The sequence below is a fragment of the Brassica oleracea genome, chromosome C3, assembly GCF_000695525.1.
Source record: "Brassica oleracea var. oleracea cultivar TO1000 chromosome C3, BOL, whole genome shotgun sequence".
Taxonomy (NCBI): domain Eukaryota; kingdom Viridiplantae; phylum Streptophyta; class Magnoliopsida; order Brassicales; family Brassicaceae; genus Brassica; species Brassica oleracea.
The window spans coordinates 61,592,935-61,613,120 of NC_027750.1; the positions used below are offsets into that span (position 1 = coordinate 61,592,935).

General features: G+C 37.2%; 5 protein-coding genes across 8 annotated transcripts in view; 3 read left to right on the forward strand and 2 right to left on the reverse strand.

The window, feature by feature from the left end:
* The first annotated feature begins 1,130 nt into the window (after positions 1 to 1,130).
* LOC106328943 (protein YIPF6 homolog) lies at positions 1,131 to 3,209 on the forward strand. Its single transcript, XM_013767490.1, has 3 exons — positions 1,131 to 1,812; positions 2,581 to 2,655; positions 2,762 to 3,209. Exons 1-3 carry the CDS (start codon positions 1,324 to 1,326, stop codon positions 3,020 to 3,022), a joined length of 825 nt encoding a protein of 274 aa, XP_013622944.1. The 5' UTR covers positions 1,131 to 1,323; the 3' UTR covers positions 3,023 to 3,209.
* Positions 3,210 to 3,821: 612 nt separating this feature from the next.
* LOC106328223 lies at positions 3,822 to 5,654 on the forward strand. 4 transcript variants are annotated; one of them, XM_013766623.1, is made up of 6 exons: positions 3,822 to 4,092; positions 4,274 to 4,391; positions 4,484 to 4,984; positions 5,073 to 5,196; positions 5,284 to 5,338; positions 5,423 to 5,654. In XM_013766623.1, the coding sequence occupies exons 1-5, from the start codon at positions 4,010 to 4,012 to the stop codon at positions 5,301 to 5,303; spliced, it is 846 nt and encodes a 281-aa protein (XP_013622077.1). In that variant the 5' UTR covers positions 3,822 to 4,009; the 3' UTR covers positions 5,304 to 5,338; positions 5,423 to 5,654. The 4 variants fall into 4 exon arrangements, with proteins under 4 accessions (XP_013622077.1, XP_013622076.1, XP_013622075.1 ...); XM_013766622.1 differs by having other exon boundaries at positions 3,822 to 4,126; positions 5,073 to 5,338; XM_013766621.1 differs by having other exon boundaries at positions 5,073 to 5,338.
* Positions 5,655 to 8,594: 2,940 nt separating this feature from the next.
* LOC106328224 (probable small nuclear ribonucleoprotein F) lies at positions 8,595 to 9,972 on the forward strand. The gene is made up of 5 exons (XM_013766625.1): positions 8,595 to 8,762; positions 9,001 to 9,088; positions 9,192 to 9,229; positions 9,410 to 9,474; positions 9,726 to 9,972. Exons 1-5 carry the CDS (start codon positions 8,757 to 8,759, stop codon positions 9,793 to 9,795), a joined length of 267 nt encoding a protein of 88 aa, XP_013622079.1. The 5' UTR covers positions 8,595 to 8,756; the 3' UTR covers positions 9,796 to 9,972.
* Positions 9,973 to 14,303: 4,331 nt separating this feature from the next.
* Positions 14,304 to 15,263, reverse strand: LOC106331154. The gene has a single exon (XM_013769484.1). The coding sequence runs from the start codon at positions 15,261 to 15,263 to the stop codon at positions 14,304 to 14,306; it is 960 nt and encodes a 319-aa protein (XP_013624938.1).
* A 1,863-nt stretch (positions 15,264 to 17,126) lies between these two features.
* LOC106331155 (NADPH--cytochrome P450 reductase 2-like) overlaps positions 17,127 to 20,186 on the reverse strand; it is a 13,039-nt gene continuing 9,979 nt past the window's right edge. The window contains exons 11-16 of the mRNA XM_013769485.1: positions 18,369 to 18,394; positions 18,191 to 18,287; positions 17,871 to 18,105; positions 17,741 to 17,796; positions 17,395 to 17,575; positions 17,127 to 17,321 (exon numbers count right to left, since the gene is read on the reverse strand). Of these exons, the coding sequence (XP_013624939.1) occupies positions 18,073 to 18,105; positions 18,191 to 18,287; positions 18,369 to 18,394 (156 nt within the window). The 3' untranslated portion in view covers positions 17,127 to 17,321; positions 17,395 to 17,575; positions 17,741 to 17,796; positions 17,871 to 18,072. The remainder of the gene's footprint in view (positions 17,322 to 17,394; positions 17,576 to 17,740; positions 17,797 to 17,870; positions 18,106 to 18,190; positions 18,288 to 18,368; positions 18,395 to 20,186) is intronic.

A 20,186-nucleotide genomic window follows, 5' to 3' on the forward strand; every position in this document is an offset into this window, starting at 1 on the left:
CTCTTCCTTGATATGTTTTTAGTCATAAATTGATGAATTTTATGATTTCATTTACATATGATGATTTACAAAACATGGGGACTGATTGTTTTGCTAAAGCGAAAACATGTTCATGATTTGATACACAAATCACTATATGAAGCAAAAGATGACTACTTCTCTCAAGAATCACAATCTGATGGGGCTTTGGAGAGAAGAATTGAGTTCAACCGGGTTAAAACCTTGAAAGTAAACTCATAATTCAAGTTTTTTCACTTGACTGTATTGTTTGATAGTACTATTGTATTCTTGAATTTCAGAGACGTCTATAACTTCCCATTGCTTGGAATTATGCCATTATTAGTTCTAATCCTACAGGCTGGGGTCTTATTTGGAGCACTACTAGTTTTCTCTATGTATCCTGGGAGGGAGGCGTACGTAAAGTTACTGAAAAAAATTTACAAGAAGAGTGACAATTGTTTACTCTAGTGGAACTCTTCAAATTGAAGTGTCGTAGATATGTTCTTTATGTTTTCTTGGAATAGCCTTCACGTGTTGTAGTTCTTGTAGCCTTGATGTCAATCATCGTCTATGCATCTATGTGTATGAGTTTCAACTATGCAATGTTTTGAGCAATTTTGACATTAATTAGAAGGAATATGACGTGGTATAGGTTCATGCGAACATGGCAGATGTATCAGTAGTGATGCCGAGAGAAGCCGCCATTGCTTATAACTTTGCGGTTCTTTTATCTTGTTTAAGATAAGGCATTCACTACCTATCCATATCTCTAAAATATTACTGTAACTCTTGTTTTCTTTTTTCACTCGGTATATTAGTGGTGGACTGTTGGCAATATATTCTTAATATACAATGATGGCCACAAGTTTAATTTTCTTATGCATAGACGTTATAAGTGATTAGGTAGAGGGACTCTAGGTAAAGAAACCTAGAGTTATACTCAAAATCACTTGAACAACTCTAAAATTTATAAACGATGCCTTATCAAATCATCTATAAATTTCCATTTGTATTTTTATTACTTCATCAAAATCATCCAATTAACTTCAAAATTCACCTAAATCCCACTAAAATTAAACCACCCCAAAGCCTTTTAAAACCTCTAGTCCAATACACCCCCTTAGTATAGATGAGATTGAAAATTGGTATTCTAAATTTGCAAACTTGCTTAAAATCGTTGTATGTAGATCAACACATAAACGACGTCGCATCGTTTTCATCTACCTTCCTTTTAGTAATTGATACTCCGCTTCATCGTCAGATCTGATCAAATCTCTTCACCGACATCAAAAAGCTCCGGCGAAACCCAAACAAATCGGCAGAATGTCTCACAACGATACGATTCCGCTCTACCAATCGTCCCAATCAGACATCGACGAGATCGAGAACATGATGAACGGCGGACTCCAATCGGGTCCCGGAACCGTCCTCCCCGCGCGTCCGCCGAGCCCGATCCGTCCCTCGATCCCCGTCTCATCCTCTCCCTTCGTCCAATCCAACCTCCCTCCGCTTCCGCCGTCTTCATCCTCCGTCCCAGCCCCTCCGTCGCTTCCGCCGGCAGTTAACTTCGGCAGCTCGGAAGGCTCGAAGACGATCGGATTCGGGTCTCCGCCGAACACGTTGACGGAGCCGGTGTGGGACACGGTGAAGCGGGATCTGTCGAGGATCGTGAGTAACCTGAAGCTGGTGGTGTTTCCGAATCCGAATCGGGAGGATCCTGGGAAGGCGCTTAGGGATTGGGATCTGTGGGGTCCGTTTTTCTTCATTGTCTTCTTGGGCCTTACGCTTTCGTGGTCTGCTTCGGTTAAGAAGGTAATCAAAATCTTAGCTTTTAACGTGCCCTTATTACATATTCTAGATACTGCACTGATGTAACCTTTAATTGATCTTGTTACATAAGCTTACGTGGCCAAAACGATGGCTGTGGTTGGTACAATAGAATGATGAATCTTTGGGAGTTTCTCTCGAATGATGCTTCTAGTTTTGATTTCTTAAACTAAGGAATCCCTACTGCTGTCAGGTTTTGGTTTTAGAACTGATTCAAAGAGCAAAAACCAACGCATATGGTGCTCTCTTGCTTGTAATTTTAGGTTTCATTACTCTCTCATGTCTTGCCTTAGCAGCATGTTATGTCTAGGATCTGATTCATGATTAACCATATTGTAAAATTTAACCTTTTAGTGGTTGTAGTCACGTAAGCCAATGTGGGCAAAAGGATGGTTGGGGTCGGTCTTTCAGATATTCCTGCTTGTAAAATGGTTTATGAACGTACTGAATAAGAAAATGTGAAATCAATAGGTTAGAAGAAGGCTGTTTTGTTGTTTTTTAATGCACTTGATCTATGCGTGATATATCTGAAAAGATATCTCTGTTCGCTTTGGGCAATTGTCTAAATGTTATTAACTTTTAGTCATATGGATATAAGCTACATCTGTGTTTTCATTGCCATCTAAAATCGTCCTTTCTTTGCATTTCCATCCCAGGCTCGAGTCCCTGAAGTCACAAAGCATTACATTTTTTTTCATATCTTCTAGAAAAAAATTGCATTTGGTCTCACTTCCGTTTCTCTGTAATGTTCAGTCAGAAGTGTTTGCCGTGGCATTTGCACTACTTGCAGCTGGAGCGGTGATCCTCACACTAAATGTACTGCTCCTGGTAAGTACACATCTGATTCATGTAGTAATACAAGCCAACATACTCTTCGATTTCTTCTTGTCACAACTTCGGTTTTCGCTGTCCTGAAACAATATGCAATAAACAGGGAGGACATATAATCTTCTTCCAAAGCCTAAGCCTTTTGGGATACTGTCTATTCCCACTGGACGTTGGAGCAGTGATCTGCATGTTGAAGGACAATGTTATACTGAAAATGATCGTAGTCACTGTGACCCTTGCCTGGAGCTCGTGGGCTGCTTATCCTTTCATGAGCGCCGCCGTGAACCCAAGAAGAAAGGCTCTTGCACTTTACCCGGTCTTCCTCATGTATGTGTCTGTTGGATTCTTGATCATTGCCATTGATTAATACGTACCATATTTCAGTTTGAAATCGTTTGGTATACAGAGTAGTTAGAAGTTTTCCCAGCTGCGTTTTAATCTGAGTTTCAATGAGATCATATGTATAATATGTTCTTCAGCACCTTTTTCTGTTAAACTCTGGTCTGAGTTTATATGTTTTTGCTCCGTGTATGAAACTTGCTGTTTTTTTTTTTGAGAAGGTATATAAAATATGTAAGACCTTGATATATCATATGCTTCAAATTGGTCATACATTTTCAATCCATAGCTATTTTTAATTCCAGATAAAAATCAGGTATCCTCTTCTAAGATAGAATGTTATTTGTAATAAATAACACAATTCTATCAAAGCGGTCAAATTATGACGATATAATGTTATTAAGAAATTAATAAAATTATGTTGTTGTTTTTTTGGAGAGGGTGTGATTAGAAAGGTTCTGTTTTATATAACAAGATAAGGATAAATACAATATTTATTATATGAATTTCTCACTGATATACTAATATCAATAAATTAGTTGTTATCCCATGCATTACACAAGCCACCCTCCATAGTTTAAATCAACTAAATCACATTGAGTTTGTGTATATTAATTTGTGAAGAAAACAGTCTCAAAAGATGAGTCATTAGCATTTGACTCTTCTAAACCATTAATTAAAAGAAAAAGAGTTTATTATTTCAATTGTGTTGGCAAACAGTCAATGTTGTTGGGCCACAAGTGGGTGGACCCAGAAAGCTTTGAGATGACTATATTGTCTTGCCATTAAAAAAAAAGAAATAAATCATTTCATAAAGTCTGGTCGATTATTAGTGCAGGCTTCAATAAACGACCTTTTAAATTGAAAGTGTGAAGAAGCGGAAAAGATTCATTCTCTTTCTTGCGGAAGAAAAAGGAAGAAGAGAAGAGGAGCAGAATCTGTTTTGGGTTTTCTCCTCTTGGCCTAGCTCGAAGACCCTTTCGTTGATTGAATCTTAATTGAGAGTTTTTGATTGATGATGGTTGCTAAAAGCTTCGATCTTTGGCAAAAGGATGTCTTTTTCTCCGCCGCCGAGGAGGTTCAACAATCTGCCGATACGTAATGTCCTTTTCATTTATTGATGCTTTGTGAGGTTGAAAGATGGTTCCTTTTAGACTAGTATGTTTTTGTTTTATCATCATCTAAAGTGATGACTTCTTATGTGTATTTGATTCATGTTATGAGCTGTGTTTGTGTTGTTTTTAGTCAATATAGTGCCATTATCTGTGTGTGTTTGCAGGATGGAATCTGCATATAGGTTGTGGATTAAAGAGAAGAGAGAAAGTGGTCGAGTCTCTGTAGAATCAGACCACCTCTGCAATGAACTTCAAGCAGCTTTGAGCACAGCTAAATGGCAGGTTTGGTAAAACAGCTTCACACAATTAAAAAAAAAAAAAAACATATTCTTTTGAATCATTCCCATGAGTGGTGTTGTGATTTTTGCAATCAGCTGGAAGAGTTTGAGAGGGCAGTGAGGTTGAGCCATGGGCGTTGTCGAGACGACACCACGTTGACTAGGCACAAACAGTTTGTCTCCGCTATCGAAAACCAGATTCATCGAGTGCAGTCTGCTTTGAGTGAGAACGGGGAACAGCCTTTGCGTTGGGTGGATCTTAACAAAGAGGAGCGTGATGACCTTGCCATGTTTCTGTCTGGATCTTCTCAGACATCTGAGAGTTTCAGCAGTGAAAGCATCAACTTGAGTAGATGTTACGGTGACTGTGTGATAGACATTGACGACGAGAGAGGTAGCCCTGAAAGTGCTGGTAATAGAAACGGTACAAGAAGAACATGGAGTTCACCTAATGTTCCTGATATTAGCGCGTTGAGGATTAATGTTCCTCTTGAAGAAGAGGAGAATAAGAGATATGTGTCGCAAACAGAAGCTACTCCTAAAGAAAAAGGATATAAGCCTCTGTTTTGGATGCAGAGATTTCGTGATTATAACCAGGTAAGGCTTTTCTGGAGTTGAAAGATCATCTCAATACGATGAGATTCGGATTATAAGTCTCTTTCTTGGTTGTTTACTATTTTTGCAGCTCTTTGACAGAGTCAGATACTATCAAAGGCGGTTTGGGGTTCCATTAACCCGACCGGTTCGCATTCCATTTAACCGACCGGTTCAGCTCATTCTTTCCTTGGCGTTACTATTGTCTCTTCTATGTGAGTTCATCTTCTCTCTAGGGTTCGGTTCTCATATTGTTTCATCAGAGTCTTTTAAGTTTTCTGTCTTTGTTTCTTCCCTTGCAGTACTCTTTCGAGTTTATTAATCTTGAGAACTGAAACTCTCAAGAACACTTGGCAGGTGAATAATATTTTGAAAATCTAAATCATAAACTTCAAGTTTTCTACAATAGATTTCAAGCGTGGTGTATTTTTTTTTTTACAGATTCTTGCGTGTTGGTCACACAACTTTAGATGCTACATGATTCAACGTCCCTCAAGAAGGGCGAGAGATTAAAAAAGGCTTTGTCAAGAACCATAAGGAGAACAAGCCTGGTTATTTTTATTTCTCTCATAACCTCAGGGAACATATGATAGGAACCTGTAAAGACAGTTGTAGATCTATTTGTAAAACTTGAAGCTACGTTTCTAAAGAAAACCAATGCGTGTTGTGTTCAGCGATACATCTCCAGTGTTTGTTTGCCTCCTTCAGATTATTGGTTCGGAACAAACAATATCTGCCCCCTGTCCCCTTACTGCACAAGTGTCTTGTAGACGATCCTTTACTTCCATTCTTAGAACAATGTGATATCGCACACCCGGATAATTTCCCTTCTTACTAAGACCCAAAGGCGTAATAAGCAACTAAATGTTTAGGGGAGTTGAAAATAAGCGTAGATCGGGAGATTCCTGAATAGGTTATAAAGTTCTATTGCTAACAGTTTCACATACATGACATACTAATCTATCCATATCAGATGTGGAAACATCCTTAGTTAAAAGAAACATTTACAATGCATGTCACTTTTCAAATTTATTATTACATTGTGGGTCACTTTGTTCTCTTGGCACACTTATTTTAACTAAGCCCACCTGCATTCACTAATTCACTAACTTGTTTGTTTCTAGTTGATTTTAGATCCAATGGTTCAGATTCAACATACTTTATTTTTAAAAAATAGATTTTTTTAATTCAAATATTCATTAGATCTTCTTCCACCGCGAAAACCTTCTGTCCTTTTGGACCAAAAATCCTTCTTCTACCTCTCTCCTCTCTCGTATCTCACATTTTAGATATCAGTTTGAAAAAGTTTTAATTGGTGTGTGAGATAGCTTAATTGGATAGAAGAATCTTTTATCTCGCATAAATCCATAATCGGATGTCGCTGCTAACAGGGGAATCTCGTCGTCTCTGGTGAACCATTCCCAATGCGTTTCTAACAGATGCAAAGAGAAGATGAAGAAGAGAGTAATCTAGTCCATGCGGCGAATACCACAGTCACCGTCGGATAGCTTCACCGTCTTGGGTCGGTTCACTTCCAATTCATTTCTTGTGCGAGTTGAGACGACGAAGCTCAGAGAAGACATATGATGGAGCATGTTGGTGAGACTAATAAATTATTATTGTTATAATAACCGCAGACTCATTTTCTGTGTTAGGATATAGTGTTGAGATTCACTTGAATATTATTTTGTTGTGTTCTCCACCATAGAGTAATAAATGTTCGTATTTGCTTTTGCTAAAAGTAGTTACATGATTACATCTGTTGTTATTTAGCCGATGAATTGCTAAAGGTTTCTATTTGGTTTTATTTTTCTAAAATTGTTAAGATTTTCTCACTTGGTAACTGCTTGATGATTAAAGGTCGTATTCATTTGTCTGCATATACCAAATTTGAACCACTGTCTATCTATGGTTTGCAGTGTACAAGTAGATGAGTTTGGGTTGATAAGTTTTAAGCCATGGATGCAAACTCCACTGTGGTTTGCAGTGTACAAGTGGGCATCAATTACATGTTGTACACGTGGATATAGTCATCTAACTATACATGTGGATAGTACAATATGTGTACACCACATAATACAATATGTGTACACTTTGAAAACTTTTACATGTTCATGTGCTCTAAAAATTTGAACCACGATCAATCTAGATATTCATGTACACCAAAACATATATGTACATGAGATCCTCAGCCAATTTGCAACATAGCTACAAAGTTCCAAAGAGTATAAGATCATAATATGCACATTTCTTGAAATAGATATACCACAAAAACACACTTTTTGACTGATAATATAGTATATTTTTTGGAATAACTCGTTTTTTGTTTAATGTTGCAAAAGCTCGTATGTATTGAGCATGCCATTAGGGAATGTGATTTGATATTGTCTAAGCTTCCATGTGATCCTTCCTGTTTTATGCTTTTTTCTCTCGTGTTTCAGTTTACATGTACAACCTTAGACAATATCCATATGTACACCAATGTTTATATACACAAATCTCATTCTATTTAAAAACTGAAAAATTAACATTCTAAATCCACAGTGGAGTAACTTATTATCACAGTGGAATCCAACAAACGTTTTTGGTTTCTCAGGTGAGATGACTCCTGCAAGTTGATTCATTGAATTGCGAAATTGATCAAGAAATAGTCACCCTTGTTCTGTGAAGCACATGAAGCCTAAAGCTTTTCTCAATTTTATAGCGATCACCTATCTTGTGTAAAGATTGAAGCTTTTTTTGTGTTGTGGATGTGGTTTAGTGATTTTTGGTTGTCTAAAGTATGAGGCTTTGGTGATATATATAATAAAAAAAAAACTTTTTTTCTAACCATGGACACTCTGTTCTGATCATGGGTACTCTTCCATGATTTCATGTTTCACAAAAGAAGTTGCTTATGTTTGCTTTGTCGGTCATGTCACTTTGTCAAAATAAATGTATAAGGATAAATGGCGTGAGAGGATAAATTATCGTTTGGTTGTGGTTGTTCTTGCTATGGAGGTGGTGGCGGAAAAAGCCCAAAAAGATTGAATGACATTATCGGAAGAAATGAAAGGTTGAGTTAGGCCATGATTATCGCTAAACTGTTTTTTGGGTTTCTTAAATTTTTTTTTTTTTTTTGGTTTCTCTGATTAAAAAAAAATTAAAAAAAAAATCAACCGCGGACCGTCATGTGTCAGTGGGGCCCGCAAACAGTGCAAGAAACAGCAGATAGTCGATCCTTCTTTGGCGACTTTTGTGACCGATTTTAGTTGTTTTGTGGGGCTCTCAGCATGACTTTTTTTTTAACAAATCCATTTAAGGATCTTCGATATTTATGCTCTTAGATGGTGGTTGTAAAAGGGAAGAAAAACATTGAGAGAGAGAAAGAGAAATATCTAAACAATTGAATAAAATAATCATTTAGTTAACAAGTTTCAAATCTCCTAACAAGCTTAACAAGAAAGAAAATGAGGAATTACCTTAATACCCCACCTTTGGTTTTGCTTTTGGGAGGACAAACAGGTCTTCTTCAACCACATTGTCATCGTGGTCTTCTGCAGTGTATTTCTGTTAATAACTCTAGTTAAAAACATATCTACTAACAATGATGGTTATTGATGGGCCGTAATAATCAAGTAATGGGCCTTTGGAGAAATATCACGAGGCGCACACTGTTGCTGTTTTAGCAAAGAATCTTAAAATCCCCGAAACCAAAAACCCTATAAGCAGAGATCGAAGCCGAAGGAAGGCGATCCCAATCCTCCTCGATTCATCTCTTCGCTCCCCAAAACCAATGGCTGTAAGTTTCCATACTCTTTAATTCGAGCTTCGATTCCTAAATTGATTTCTTCGTTGAGCTCCAAGGTTAGAATCGTATTTGTTAAAATAGCATTAGGGTTTTTGCAAAAGCTCCGAACTGTTGGTGTTTCTGAGCTCTTCCGCCTCGAGATTTCTCTGCCTTTCCTTCTCGGTTTAGCTAGGGTTTATCATGACCTGTTGAAGTGTGTTATTGAGGTGTTTGGTGAAAATTGTTGCAGACCATACCGGTTAACCCTAAGCCGTTCTTGAACAATTTGACCGGGAAGACGGTTATCGTTAAGCTCAAGTGGGGAATGGAATACAAAGGTATTATCTTTTTTTTTTTTTTTTTTATCCATTATGAGTTGATATAATAACCAAAGCTTGTGTCTTTAATGTTCTTTACATGAATCTTATCTCTTAATCACAGGTTTCCTCGCCTCTGTTGACTCCTACATGAACTTGCAGGTACTCTCTTTGTTCCGTTCTAATTAAAGCTCTAAACTTTAGTCATTGAACTTTTTAAAGACAAAGATTGATGTTATATTGTCGACACCCCCAAACCAAAATCTGCTTACAAGTTTTAGAAAAATAAAGATCGATGATATTTTCATTTTTTATCACTGAGATTTGGTTATTGTTTTGCAGCTGGGAAACACCGAGGAGTATATTGATGGACAGTTGACAGGAAACCTTGGAGAGATCTTGATCAGGTAATAATATAAACCTCATTTTGTCTCTTCACTGCATTTTCGTTACTGGCTTCCTATGTAAGCGAATCGGTGTATGTTTCTAACAGAAATTGCAAGTCTCATTAGCTCATGGAAACTATTAAGAGTTGGAATTGGTCGTTAACGAAACGCACATTCATCATATTAATTTATATGCTACTTATGTTTATTCATTGCATTGGAACTTTTGGATCTCTTCTTGGATTGATTTACTGGCTTTGTTGTTCATACAGATGCAACAACGTTTTGTACGTCCGAGGTGTGCCAGAAGATGAAGAACTCGGGGACGCCGAACAAGACTAGTCTGTACCAAGGAAAGTAGAAATCGCCAGTCTGTTTTAAGTCTTGTTGTATTCTATCAGCATCTTTAACCCAGTATGCAGTTCTTGAATCTTTTTGAGATGGTTGATACCTTTAAAGTTTAAACTAAAACGTCGCAAGCTGTTTAGCTCTTAATGAGTAATCGAACTTCCTTCCGGTCTTCTGTTATTGGAAAGAAATGCTTGTCGTTTTTTTCTATCTTTATTAGACCTCAATCTACGGCCTACTACATTGGCCACATTCAAAGAAACCCACTTGCTATTTCAGGCAAGACAAATACAGCCGTCTAATGAAATAGTTCACTAGAGTTTTCAGTCATATTCCTTAAATTTTGTAAAAGACATTGAAAAAATAGTTCCCATTGTTATGAAATAACTTATAATTTATAGTATCGAAAAATTTAAATAAGAGTAGAATTTAATACCCGTAGGAAGCAAATAACACTAATATAAGGGAAAGAGTTTATTATAAGGAAGAAGAAGAAGAAGAAGATGTAATGGTGTACAAAAGAGTGAGATGAGTGATGGTATTTATAGTGAGCAACAATACATAAAATATCAAAGATGGTGCTTGATTTGGTAAATGAGTGGGTGATCATAGTGCTTGATGAGTAGATGATCATAGTGCTTGAGTTGGTAAAGGAGTGGAGGATCATTTCAAAGTTTATCTTATAACACTCCCCCTTGATCATCCATCTTGTATTAAGTTTCGTAACACTCTCCTTGGGGACCGGTGTCACTCTCCGCTCTCGCTTAACGTCTTTGTTGCCTCGTTAAAAACCTTTCTAGGAAAACCCAATGGGAAAAACCATAGTTAGGTAAAAAGAGTACAACTACGTAAGCTTCCCCTCGATTGAGCAGTCATAGATCCTTCTGATGATGCATTCCAATGTTATGGACATGTTTTCTGAATAGCGAAGTAGGAAGTGCTTTTGTGAAGAGGTCGGCTGCATTGTCGCATGATCGGACATATCTTACTTCAATCTCTTTCTTCTTCTCGAGCTCTTGAGTGTATGAGAAGAACTTTGGATGTATATGTTTTGTTCTATCACTTTTGATATATCCTTCCTTCGTTTGAGCAACACATGCTGCATTGTCTTCATATAGAATAGTTGGCCCCGTACTTTTGTCAATCCCACTACTTGAACAAATGTGTTGGCTTATTGATCTTAGCCATACACATTCTTTACTTGCTTCATGGAGTGCGATGATCTCAGCATGATTTGAAGAGGTAGCCACAAGCGTTTGTTTCTGAGAACGCCAAGATATAGCAGTGCCTCCGATCGTAAAAACATATCCTGTTTGCGATCGGGCTTTGTGTGGATCTGAAAGATATCCTGCATCTGCAAAACCAACCATTTGACCATTTGAATCTTTAGGGTAAAATAAGCCTAAATCAATAGTCCCTTGTAGGTAACGAAAGACATGTTTAATTCCATTCCAATGTCTTCGTGTTGGAGATGAGCTAAATCTTGCTAGAAGATTAACAGTGAATGATATATCAGGCCGTGTACAATTTGCAAGGTACATCAACGCTCCAATTGCACTTAGATATGGTACTTCCGGACCAAGTATCTCTTCTTTTTCCTCAGGTGGTCGAAATGGATCACTTTCAATGTTAAGTGATCTAACGACCATTGGGGTGCTAAGAGGAGTTGATTTATCCATGTTAAATCGTTTCAACACTCTTTTAGTGTATGTGGATTGATGCACAAATATACCATTTTGTGAATGTTCTATTTGTAGGCCAAGACAATACTGTGTCTGTCCAAGATCTTTCATCTCAAATTCTCCTTTGAGATAGTCTGATGCCTTTTGTATTTCCTTTTGAGTTCCGATAATGTTAAGATCATCAACATATACCGCGATTATCACAAATCCGGATGTTGTTTTCTTGATGAAAACACATGGGCATATAGGATCATTCACATATCCTTCTTTTGTTAAATGTTCACTGAGACGATTGTACCACATACGTCCAGATTGTTTTAACCCATATAATGATCTTTGCAATTTTATTGCACATAACTCTTTAGGTTTGGAACTTAATGCTTCTGGCATTTTAAATCCATCAGGAACTTTCATGTAGATATCAGTATCTAATGATCCATATAGATAAGCTGTAACAACATCCATGAGACGCATCTCAAGATTTTTATCAGCGGCTAGACTCATCAGGAATCTAAATGTAATGGCATCCATAACTGGAGAATACGTTTCTTCATAATCGATTCCAGGTCTTTGAGAAAAACCTTGAGCCACTAGACGAGCTTTGTATCTCGTAATCTCATTTTTCTCATTTCGCTTTCGAACGAAAACCCATTTGTACCCAACTGGTCTCACATCTGCAGGTGTGAGCACAATAGATCCAAATACTTCTCGTTTATTAAGCGAATCAAATATCTTCATTTACCTCACTTGACACGATATATGAAAAAACATCATCAAGGTCATTTTGTTCATTTCTATTCCATATCCTTTTATTATGGATGTAATTAATAAAAATCTCATGATTATCTTTCGATTCATGATGCTCTGATTCATGATACTCTGATTCATCAGAATCCTTATCATTTATTTCCTCCAAAATATTTTCTGCTATTTTGGGTGCATCATATATTTCAGCTTTCTTCTGTTTCCTAGGATTCTTATCCTTAGAACCAAAAGGTCTACCACGCTTCAGGCGTGTTTTTGGCTCTCGTGTGTCATCCCCCTTTTCTTGTTCATTTGGCATTTTGATACGAGCAGGAGCATTTGCAGCTGGTATATGAGATTTAGTTACCGTCTTGGTATCTACAAATGCATCAGGTAGCTGGTTAGCTATACTCTGTAAATGCATAATTCGTCGAACTTCTAGTTCTGACTCTTTAGTGGGAGGATCAAGATATAACAATGATGGTACACTCCATTTTATATCACTTCCAACATTTTTGTTTTCTCCCCAAGAACTGGGAATACATTTTCGTCAAAATGACAATCAGCAAAATGTGTTGTAAAGACGTCACTAGTCTGTGGTTCTAGGTATCTTATAATTGATGGAGAATCACAACCAACATATATTCCCAACCTTCTTTGTGGTCCCATCTTTGTTCGTTGTGGTGGTGCTACAGGCACATATACCGCACAACCAAAGAGTCTAAAGTGGGAAATGTTTGGTTCTCGACCAAACGCTAACTGTAGTGGGGAATACTTATGGTATGCACTCGGTCTGATCCGAATGAGTGCTTCTGCATGCAAAATAGCATGTCCCCATACAGAGGTTGGAAGTTTTGATTTCATGATCAATGGTCTTGCAATCAGTTGCAGACGCTTAATTAACGATTCAGCCAAACCATTTTGCGTATGAACATGAGCCACAGAATGTTCAACTTCAATTCCCGTTACCATACAATAATCATTGAATGCTTGGGATGTGAATTCACCAGCGTTGTCTAATCTAACCTTTTTAATATTATAATCAGGGAACTGTGTCCGCAGTTTGATTATCTGAGTTAGAAATCTCGCAAATGCCACATTTCGAGATGATAATAGACAAACGTGTGACCATCTACTGGATGCGTCAATTAATACCATAAAATAGTGGAATGGTCCACATGGTGGATGTATCGGTCCACATATATCACCTTGAATTCTTTCAAGGAACTTTGGTGATTCTTTATCGATTTTGGTTGGCGATGGCCTTACGATCAATTTTCCTAGAGAACATGCAACACATGTCATTTTATTCCCTTGAGAAATCTCCTGGATTTTCAATGGATGACCATGTGAACTTTCTATGATTTTACGCATCATTGTAGTGCCTGGATGGCCAAGGCGATCATGCCATAATGTGAACTCTTCTGGGTTCTGTTTTACTAAAAGATTTGATTCGATCTCATCGATATAAGTATGATGTAACCCCGAAGGAAGTTCTGGAAACTTTTCCAATATGTGTTTTCTGCCACATTTCTCAGAAGTTACATACATGTATTTCTTTCCATCCTCAGTTGCAGACTGAGTATCATATCCGTGAAGATATATATCTTTAAAACTCAATAAATTCCTTTTAGAACTTGGAGAATATAAAGCATTATTTATGGAAAATTTTGTTCCATTCGGCAAAGTAAAGTTTGCTTTACCAGTTCCTTCAATCACGTCTGCAGGACCTGATATTGTATTGACGACAATTCCTGTCGGTTTTATATCAGAGAAATATCTCTTTTGTCTCAGAATAGTGTGCGTTGTTCCACTATCTGGTATGCATATTTCACGAATCCGTTTCTTGGATTTTGCTCCATTAGTATTTTGATCCATTTCTGAAATTATCATAAACATTAAATAAAAGTGAAACGTGAAATTTATTCATTGATTATATAAAGAAAACACACAATAATTATACAAATATTGTTGTTAAAACAACATTATTCTTTGAAAAACATAATTATTATATATTAGAAATGAGGACTATTCAGCAGTCTTATTAGAAACATTTCCGTACTCTTCAAGAGTATTCTAGTCCAGCTCATTTGCGAAATCAGAGGATTCAAGGTATGAGGTCCCTTCAACGTTTTCCGTGAGGTTCACCTCTTTAGCCTTTCCTTTTATGGATTCTTGATATAACTTGCACAAATGTGGGGGAGTACGACAGGTACGGGACCAATGTCCTTTACATCCACATCTGTAACATACAGTCTCACTTTTCTTTGTGGTATCCTCTTCGGTTTCTTTGCCTTTATGAGGTTGTTCAGATCTAACCCATTTGTTAGATCTAATACTTTTAGGATAGTAAGGCTTTCCACGTTTGTTGTTGAAACGCCGACCACGACCTCGATTGGTATGGTTTCTCCTTCCCGAATATTCTACCGCCGTAGCATTCACTTCGGGAAATGCCTTGGCTCCCGTAGGTCGGGAATTATGGTTTTTGATTAGTAACTCATCGTTCTTTTCAGCCAACATGAGTGTTACCATCAATTCAGAAAATTTGGTGTACCCACATTTTCTGTAAATTCGGGATAAGACGTTGTGTTCTTTGTGGAAGGTATTGTATGTCTTGTCAAGCATTTCTCCTTCGGTGATAGGGTTACCACAATATTTTAATTGTGCAACTATCCTCAAGATAGTGGAATTGTAATCTCTAACCCTTTGGAAATCCTGAAACCTCAGGGTTTTCCACTCTTCAAGAGCGTGAGGGAGATTGATTTCCTTCTGATTATCGAATCTGTCTTTCAAGGCTTGCCATAGTACAGCTGGGTCCTCAACGTCTCCATAGTCGTGAGTTAGATTCTCATCTAAGTGCTTCTTCAGGAAGATTATCGCCTCGGCTATATGCTCGGGTGGCGATTTGTTACCGACTTTTATAGCTTCAGATATCTTTTTTATTACAAGATAAGGTTTCACATTTGTGACCCATCTGACATAGTTTTCGCCGGTTACTTTCAGAGCCGGGAACTGGAGTTTCTCGATGTTTGCCATTTGTATTTCTAAAACACAAAATAGTAATTTTATTAGAACTTCATAATTTAAAAACCGTTTACATTAATCATACAAGCAATTACAAGGAGAAGCGATGTAAATAAAATTAAACCGATATTCATCTTAAATTCACTCGGAGTAAATTCTCCAACAAATAAACCATAAATATAGTTTATTATAAGGAAGAAGAAGAAGATGTAAAGGTGTACAAAAGAGTGAGATGAGTGATGGTATTTATAGTGAGAAACAATACATAAAATATCAAAGATGGTGCCTGATTTGGTAAATGAGTGGGTGATCATAGTGCTTGATGAGTAGATGATCATAGTGCTTGAGTTTGAGTTGGTAAAGGAGTGGAGTATCATTTCAAAGTTTATCATATAACACCCATATAATTTAATTTACTTAATCAAGTTTTCAAAGTCAATACCTTAAATTTTTGTAGTGACGTTGACAAACATGTGAAATACTTGAAACAATCATACAATCATGTGGCATACACATGCATCACCTACCAACCACGTCCACTTGATTCTTCATTCGTGTCATTGACAAAAAATTTTATTTCCCTTTGGTCAACGGTAATAAATTATACTACTGTAGTACTATTCCTAGCATTAGCTCTAGACATTAGTTTTAGGTATTTAGAAAGTTTGGTTTGATTATTTTGGTTTTGTGTTTGGTTCGGGTAACAAAATTGGGAATCAACTTATATTTGAGATAATTTCGGATCTCATTCAGTTCCAGCTCGATTATGATTTTTCGGTTAATTATGGTTTGAAAGTAAAAAAAAAATAGATTTTTCGGATTAAATATCAGATTTTTTGGATTTTCAAATAAAAATTCAGATAATTCAGATAATTTTAAATATTTTAGATAAAAAGTATCTTAATAATTCATTTTTGGGTATTTTGACATATAAATAATATTTTTAAAATTATTTAATTATTTAAAACTAAATATAGTTGATATTTAGAATTATATATATATATATATATAATATTATAGAAATTTAGGTATCCATTCGGTTCTTGGTTTAGGTCCAGTTCGGTTTTAATTCGGTTTCAGGTTTTCGATTCTAGAAATATAAGATCCACTAGTATAATTGACAGAATCGAACCTCGTTTTTCGGTTCGGTTCTCCGGTTCCAGATAAATGTGCTAGAGGTTCGGTTCGGTTCTCAGGTTCCAGATAAATGTGCTAGGATTTCGGTTTGGTTCTCTTGTTCTGGATAAAGGTGCAGAGGCCTACCTGAAATTTTCACATATTATAGAAATAAAGTCGTACTTCTTTCTCAAAAGCAGTACATATAGTAAGAAACGAATATTCGTTTATGCAATAGTAATCCCTTATTTGACTGTCTGTAGGTAATGAATACAATTTTTTTGTAGAAATGATTAAAGAGACTAATTGACCCAGAAGAAACAAGTAGTAGATGAAAGAGGAAAGAAACATGTTATTGTTGGAAAGCTTCTTCTACACCTACTTAATGTTCAATATAACTCATGTTGTTAAACTCTATGCTCTCACCACACCTACCAAGGCTACCACACCATTCCACTCGGTCCATTCATCTCATATCTCTTTTCTCAACCACCAAAAAGCACTTCCGAACCAACTAGAGGGTTTCAGCAAAATGCTCCATCACATCATTATCAATCATTTGGCTATGGAGGCATATAATCCACAAGAACATAGAGATAATACTTGTCCCAAAATGTTGCTTGCCACATGAAATATTCATACCATAGGTACATACTTAACTGTTCCACAAATACACCATCTCACACATAATGACCTAATGCAAATTTTATTTGTATATAACAAGAGTTTAAAAAAAAATTGAATTTGTCAAAATATATAAAAAGAAAAATAGAAAATCATTTCGTCTTCGATCACAAACTTAATGATCATCTTGATGTGGCATCTCTGTGCCGTATACATATGCAATATAATACACAGTGAGTGTGTGATTCGTTACCATACATCTCTCAGATATCTTCCACTCATTTGCAAATTCTTCTCAAAGCTCTCTGCTTTTGTTGAATCCATTGATCCCTGGAAACAAAGACAAGACGATAAGTAAAACCATGTGAGAATCTTACAGTTGAGATTGATCTCTTATACAGACCTGTTCTTGAGCTATTGTGTGGAGAGATATGTGAACGTCTCTTGCCATGCCTTTGGCGCCACCACAAACATATACATAACCTCCTTGAGATATCATGCTCCATATATCACAAGCCTTGTCCATCATCTTGTGCTGTACATATTCTTTGGTAGGTCCTTCACGAGAGAAGGCAACGCTTAGCCAGTGGCGGAGCCACATAGAGTAAGGTGGGGCCATTGAACCCAACAAAATTAGAAAATTTAGTGTAAATTATTAGAACTAATCTATATGCCCCCATTTTAAATATTTTAGTTTGATGTGTTTGCCCCCATCAAAAATAATTTCTGCCTCCGCCACTGCGCTTAGCTCTGAGAGTGCACCACTCTCAAGAAACCGCTGAAGCTCTTCCTCGTAGATGAAATCCTACATGTATATATGAGAATACTTGAGAAACTAGATTATGATTAGTTTGAGTTTTTGTGAAGTGTCTTAGTTACCATTCTGCGGTTTCTACATCCAAAGAACAAAACTGATGGTCCGAGTTCAACACCAGACTCCACCAACGCAAGCCTTTCTTGAAGGAAACCTCTGAATGGAGCCAATCCAGTTCCTGGACCAATCATAATGATCGGTACCTTGGAATCAGAAGGAAGCTTGAAGTTTGATTGCCTGACAAATATTGGCGCCGAGGAACAGTTTTCACTTTTCACTCTTCTCATAAGCCACAGCACTCTGTCATTACAACACAAGAGTTCACATGTTTCAATAAAATATTTCACAAACAGCAAAAAGATCACACTTGTTTTTTTTTTTTTACCTTCATCCAAGTGGAACACACTCCCTTGTGAATCCTCCCTGTTGGCATCTTCTCATAGACAAGTGCACATGTGACATGGATTCTAGTTTCAGCAATCCTATGCAAAGTAAACAGGACAATGTGTCATCAATACACTAGAACTACTCTACGAGATAATGAGAAGAAGTACACTACTCACTTGGGAGATGATGATATTGAGTAGAACTAATACACTCCTAAGATGCTTCTCTGGTTGGAATGGGACAGATCCTTGCAAATAGAGAATCAACAGACTCAATCTACTTCAAGGTGTGTGGATTGAATGGTGACACAAAGAGATGTGAGAGGTCTCCTTGATACTCCTAAGTGAATCCCTTGGATATGACACACCAAGACAATCACTCTTGTGGGTTTTGTTAGATATGACACACTAACAAAGACTCAAGAAATCTCAGATCTACAAGACAAGCTTGCGGCCGACTAGAGAGAAACAAGAGTTTAGAAATAAAGATTGGATAGATCTATTAGGGTTTTCAGACACATATTTATAGAGAAGGCAAGGAACAGGCTCCTTGGTCTCTAAATGGGCCTTAAAAATAAACCTTCTTTAGTTACCATAGTAACAATAAAGTTACTGTGGTAACTCTCCAAAGTTACTGTCTGCTCCAAATCTCTTCCTCTCTCAATATATCAAATCTTTATTCTCTCATCTCAACACAAGCTTCTTCCAAGACTCTCTTCTTTCTTCAGTGATGTCTTAAGTAATCCTCCAATGGCTTCTTTGAGTTGCTTGCTTCTGGCTCGAGTCATAGGACCTTCAGATATGGCTAGAGCTCCTCCATCAGCTGGATCATCCATGCTCTCATTATCTTCTTTGTTTGGCTGGTCCATGATCATATCATCCCCTCCCTCTTGAAAAGGATTTGTCCTCAAATCTAGCTCATCTGCAACAAAAGGAGCCAAGTCAGTAACATTAAAGCTATTACTTATATCATACTTACCTTGAAGATCAAGCTTGTAGGCATTGTCATTGATTTTCTGGATGACTTCAAAAGGGCCATCAATCCGCGGCATGAGCTTAGATTTTCTTTCATTTGGAAACCTCTCCTTGCGCAAGTGAACCCACACTTTATCACCTACATCAAAGATCATCTCACGCCCCTTCCTTTGTTTGCTCTTTTAGTGTACTGCTTGGTTTTCTCCACAATGTTTCTTCTTGCCTGCTCATGAATCTGCTGCACCATTTCTGCTTTCTTTTTCCCATCCATGCTCACCCTTTCACACTCAGGTAAAGGCATTAGATCCAAAGGTGAGATGGGATTGAACCCATAAACAATTTCAAAAGGAGAATACTTAGAAGCAGAATGCTGAGCATGATTATAAGCAAATTCACAGTGAGGCAAGTACTCTTCCCATGATTTCAGATTCTTTTTAATGAATGCACGCAAGAGAGTTCCAAGAGTTCTATTAACTACCTCAGTTTGCCCATCAGTTTGTGGATGACATGTAGTAGAGAATAACATCTTAGTACTTAGCTTAGACCAAAGAGTCTTCCAAAAATAACTAAGAAACTTAGTATCTCTATCAGAAACTATAGTCTTAGGCATGCCATGAATGCGCACAATATCTTTAAAGAACAGGTTAGCAACATGCAATGCATCATCAGTTTTATGGCAAGCAATGAAATGTGCCATTTTTGAAAACCTATCCACAACTACAAAGATAGAATCCTTACCTGTCTTGGTCCTTGGCAAACCCACAATAAAATCCATGGATATATCATTCCAGGGGTGAGTAGGAATAGGTAAAGGAGTGTACAAACCATGTGGTTGAACCTTAGATTTGGCAAGCTTGCAAGTGGTGCATCTACCACAAATTCTCTCAACATCTCATTTCATGTGTGGCCAGTAAAAGTGATCCCGCAAGACTTTAAGAGTTTTTGCTATACCAAAATGACCCATCAAGCTTCCTCCATGGGATTCCCTGACAAATAGATCTCTCAAAGAGCAATTAGGCA

Excerpts from the sequence above, each read along its gene's own strand:
- LOC106328943 (XM_013767490.1), top strand. The coding sequence starts at position 1,324 with ATGTCTCACAACGATACGATTCCGCTCTACCAATCGTCCCAATCAGAC. Across the intron at positions 1,813-2,580 it reads GGTCTGCTTCGGTTAAGAAG|TCAGAAGTGTTTGCCGTGGC; the intron begins GTAATCAAAATC and ends TGTAATGTTCAG. Across the intron at positions 2,656-2,761 it reads CACTAAATGTACTGCTCCTG|GGAGGACATATAATCTTCTT; the intron begins GTAAGTACACAT and ends TGCAATAAACAG.
- LOC106331154 (XM_013769484.1), bottom strand. The coding sequence starts at position 15,263 with ATGGCAAACATCGAGAAACTCCAGTTCCCGGCTCTGAAAGTAACCGGC.
- LOC106328223 (XM_013766621.1), top strand. The coding sequence starts at position 4,010 with ATGATGGTTGCTAAAAGCTTCGATCTTTGGCAAAAGGATGTCTTTTTC. Across the intron at positions 4,392-4,483 it reads TGAGCACAGCTAAATGGCAG|CTGGAAGAGTTTGAGAGGGC; the intron begins GTTTGGTAAAAC and ends TTTTGCAATCAG. Across the intron at positions 4,985-5,072 it reads GATTTCGTGATTATAACCAG|CTCTTTGACAGAGTCAGATA; the intron begins GTAAGGCTTTTC and ends CTATTTTTGCAG.
- LOC106328224 (XM_013766625.1), top strand. Across the intron at positions 9,089-9,191 it reads GTGGGGAATGGAATACAAAG|GTTTCCTCGCCTCTGTTGAC; the intron begins GTATTATCTTTT and ends TCTTAATCACAG. Across the intron at positions 9,475-9,725 it reads CTTGGAGAGATCTTGATCAG|ATGCAACAACGTTTTGTACG; the intron begins GTAATAATATAA and ends TTGTTCATACAG.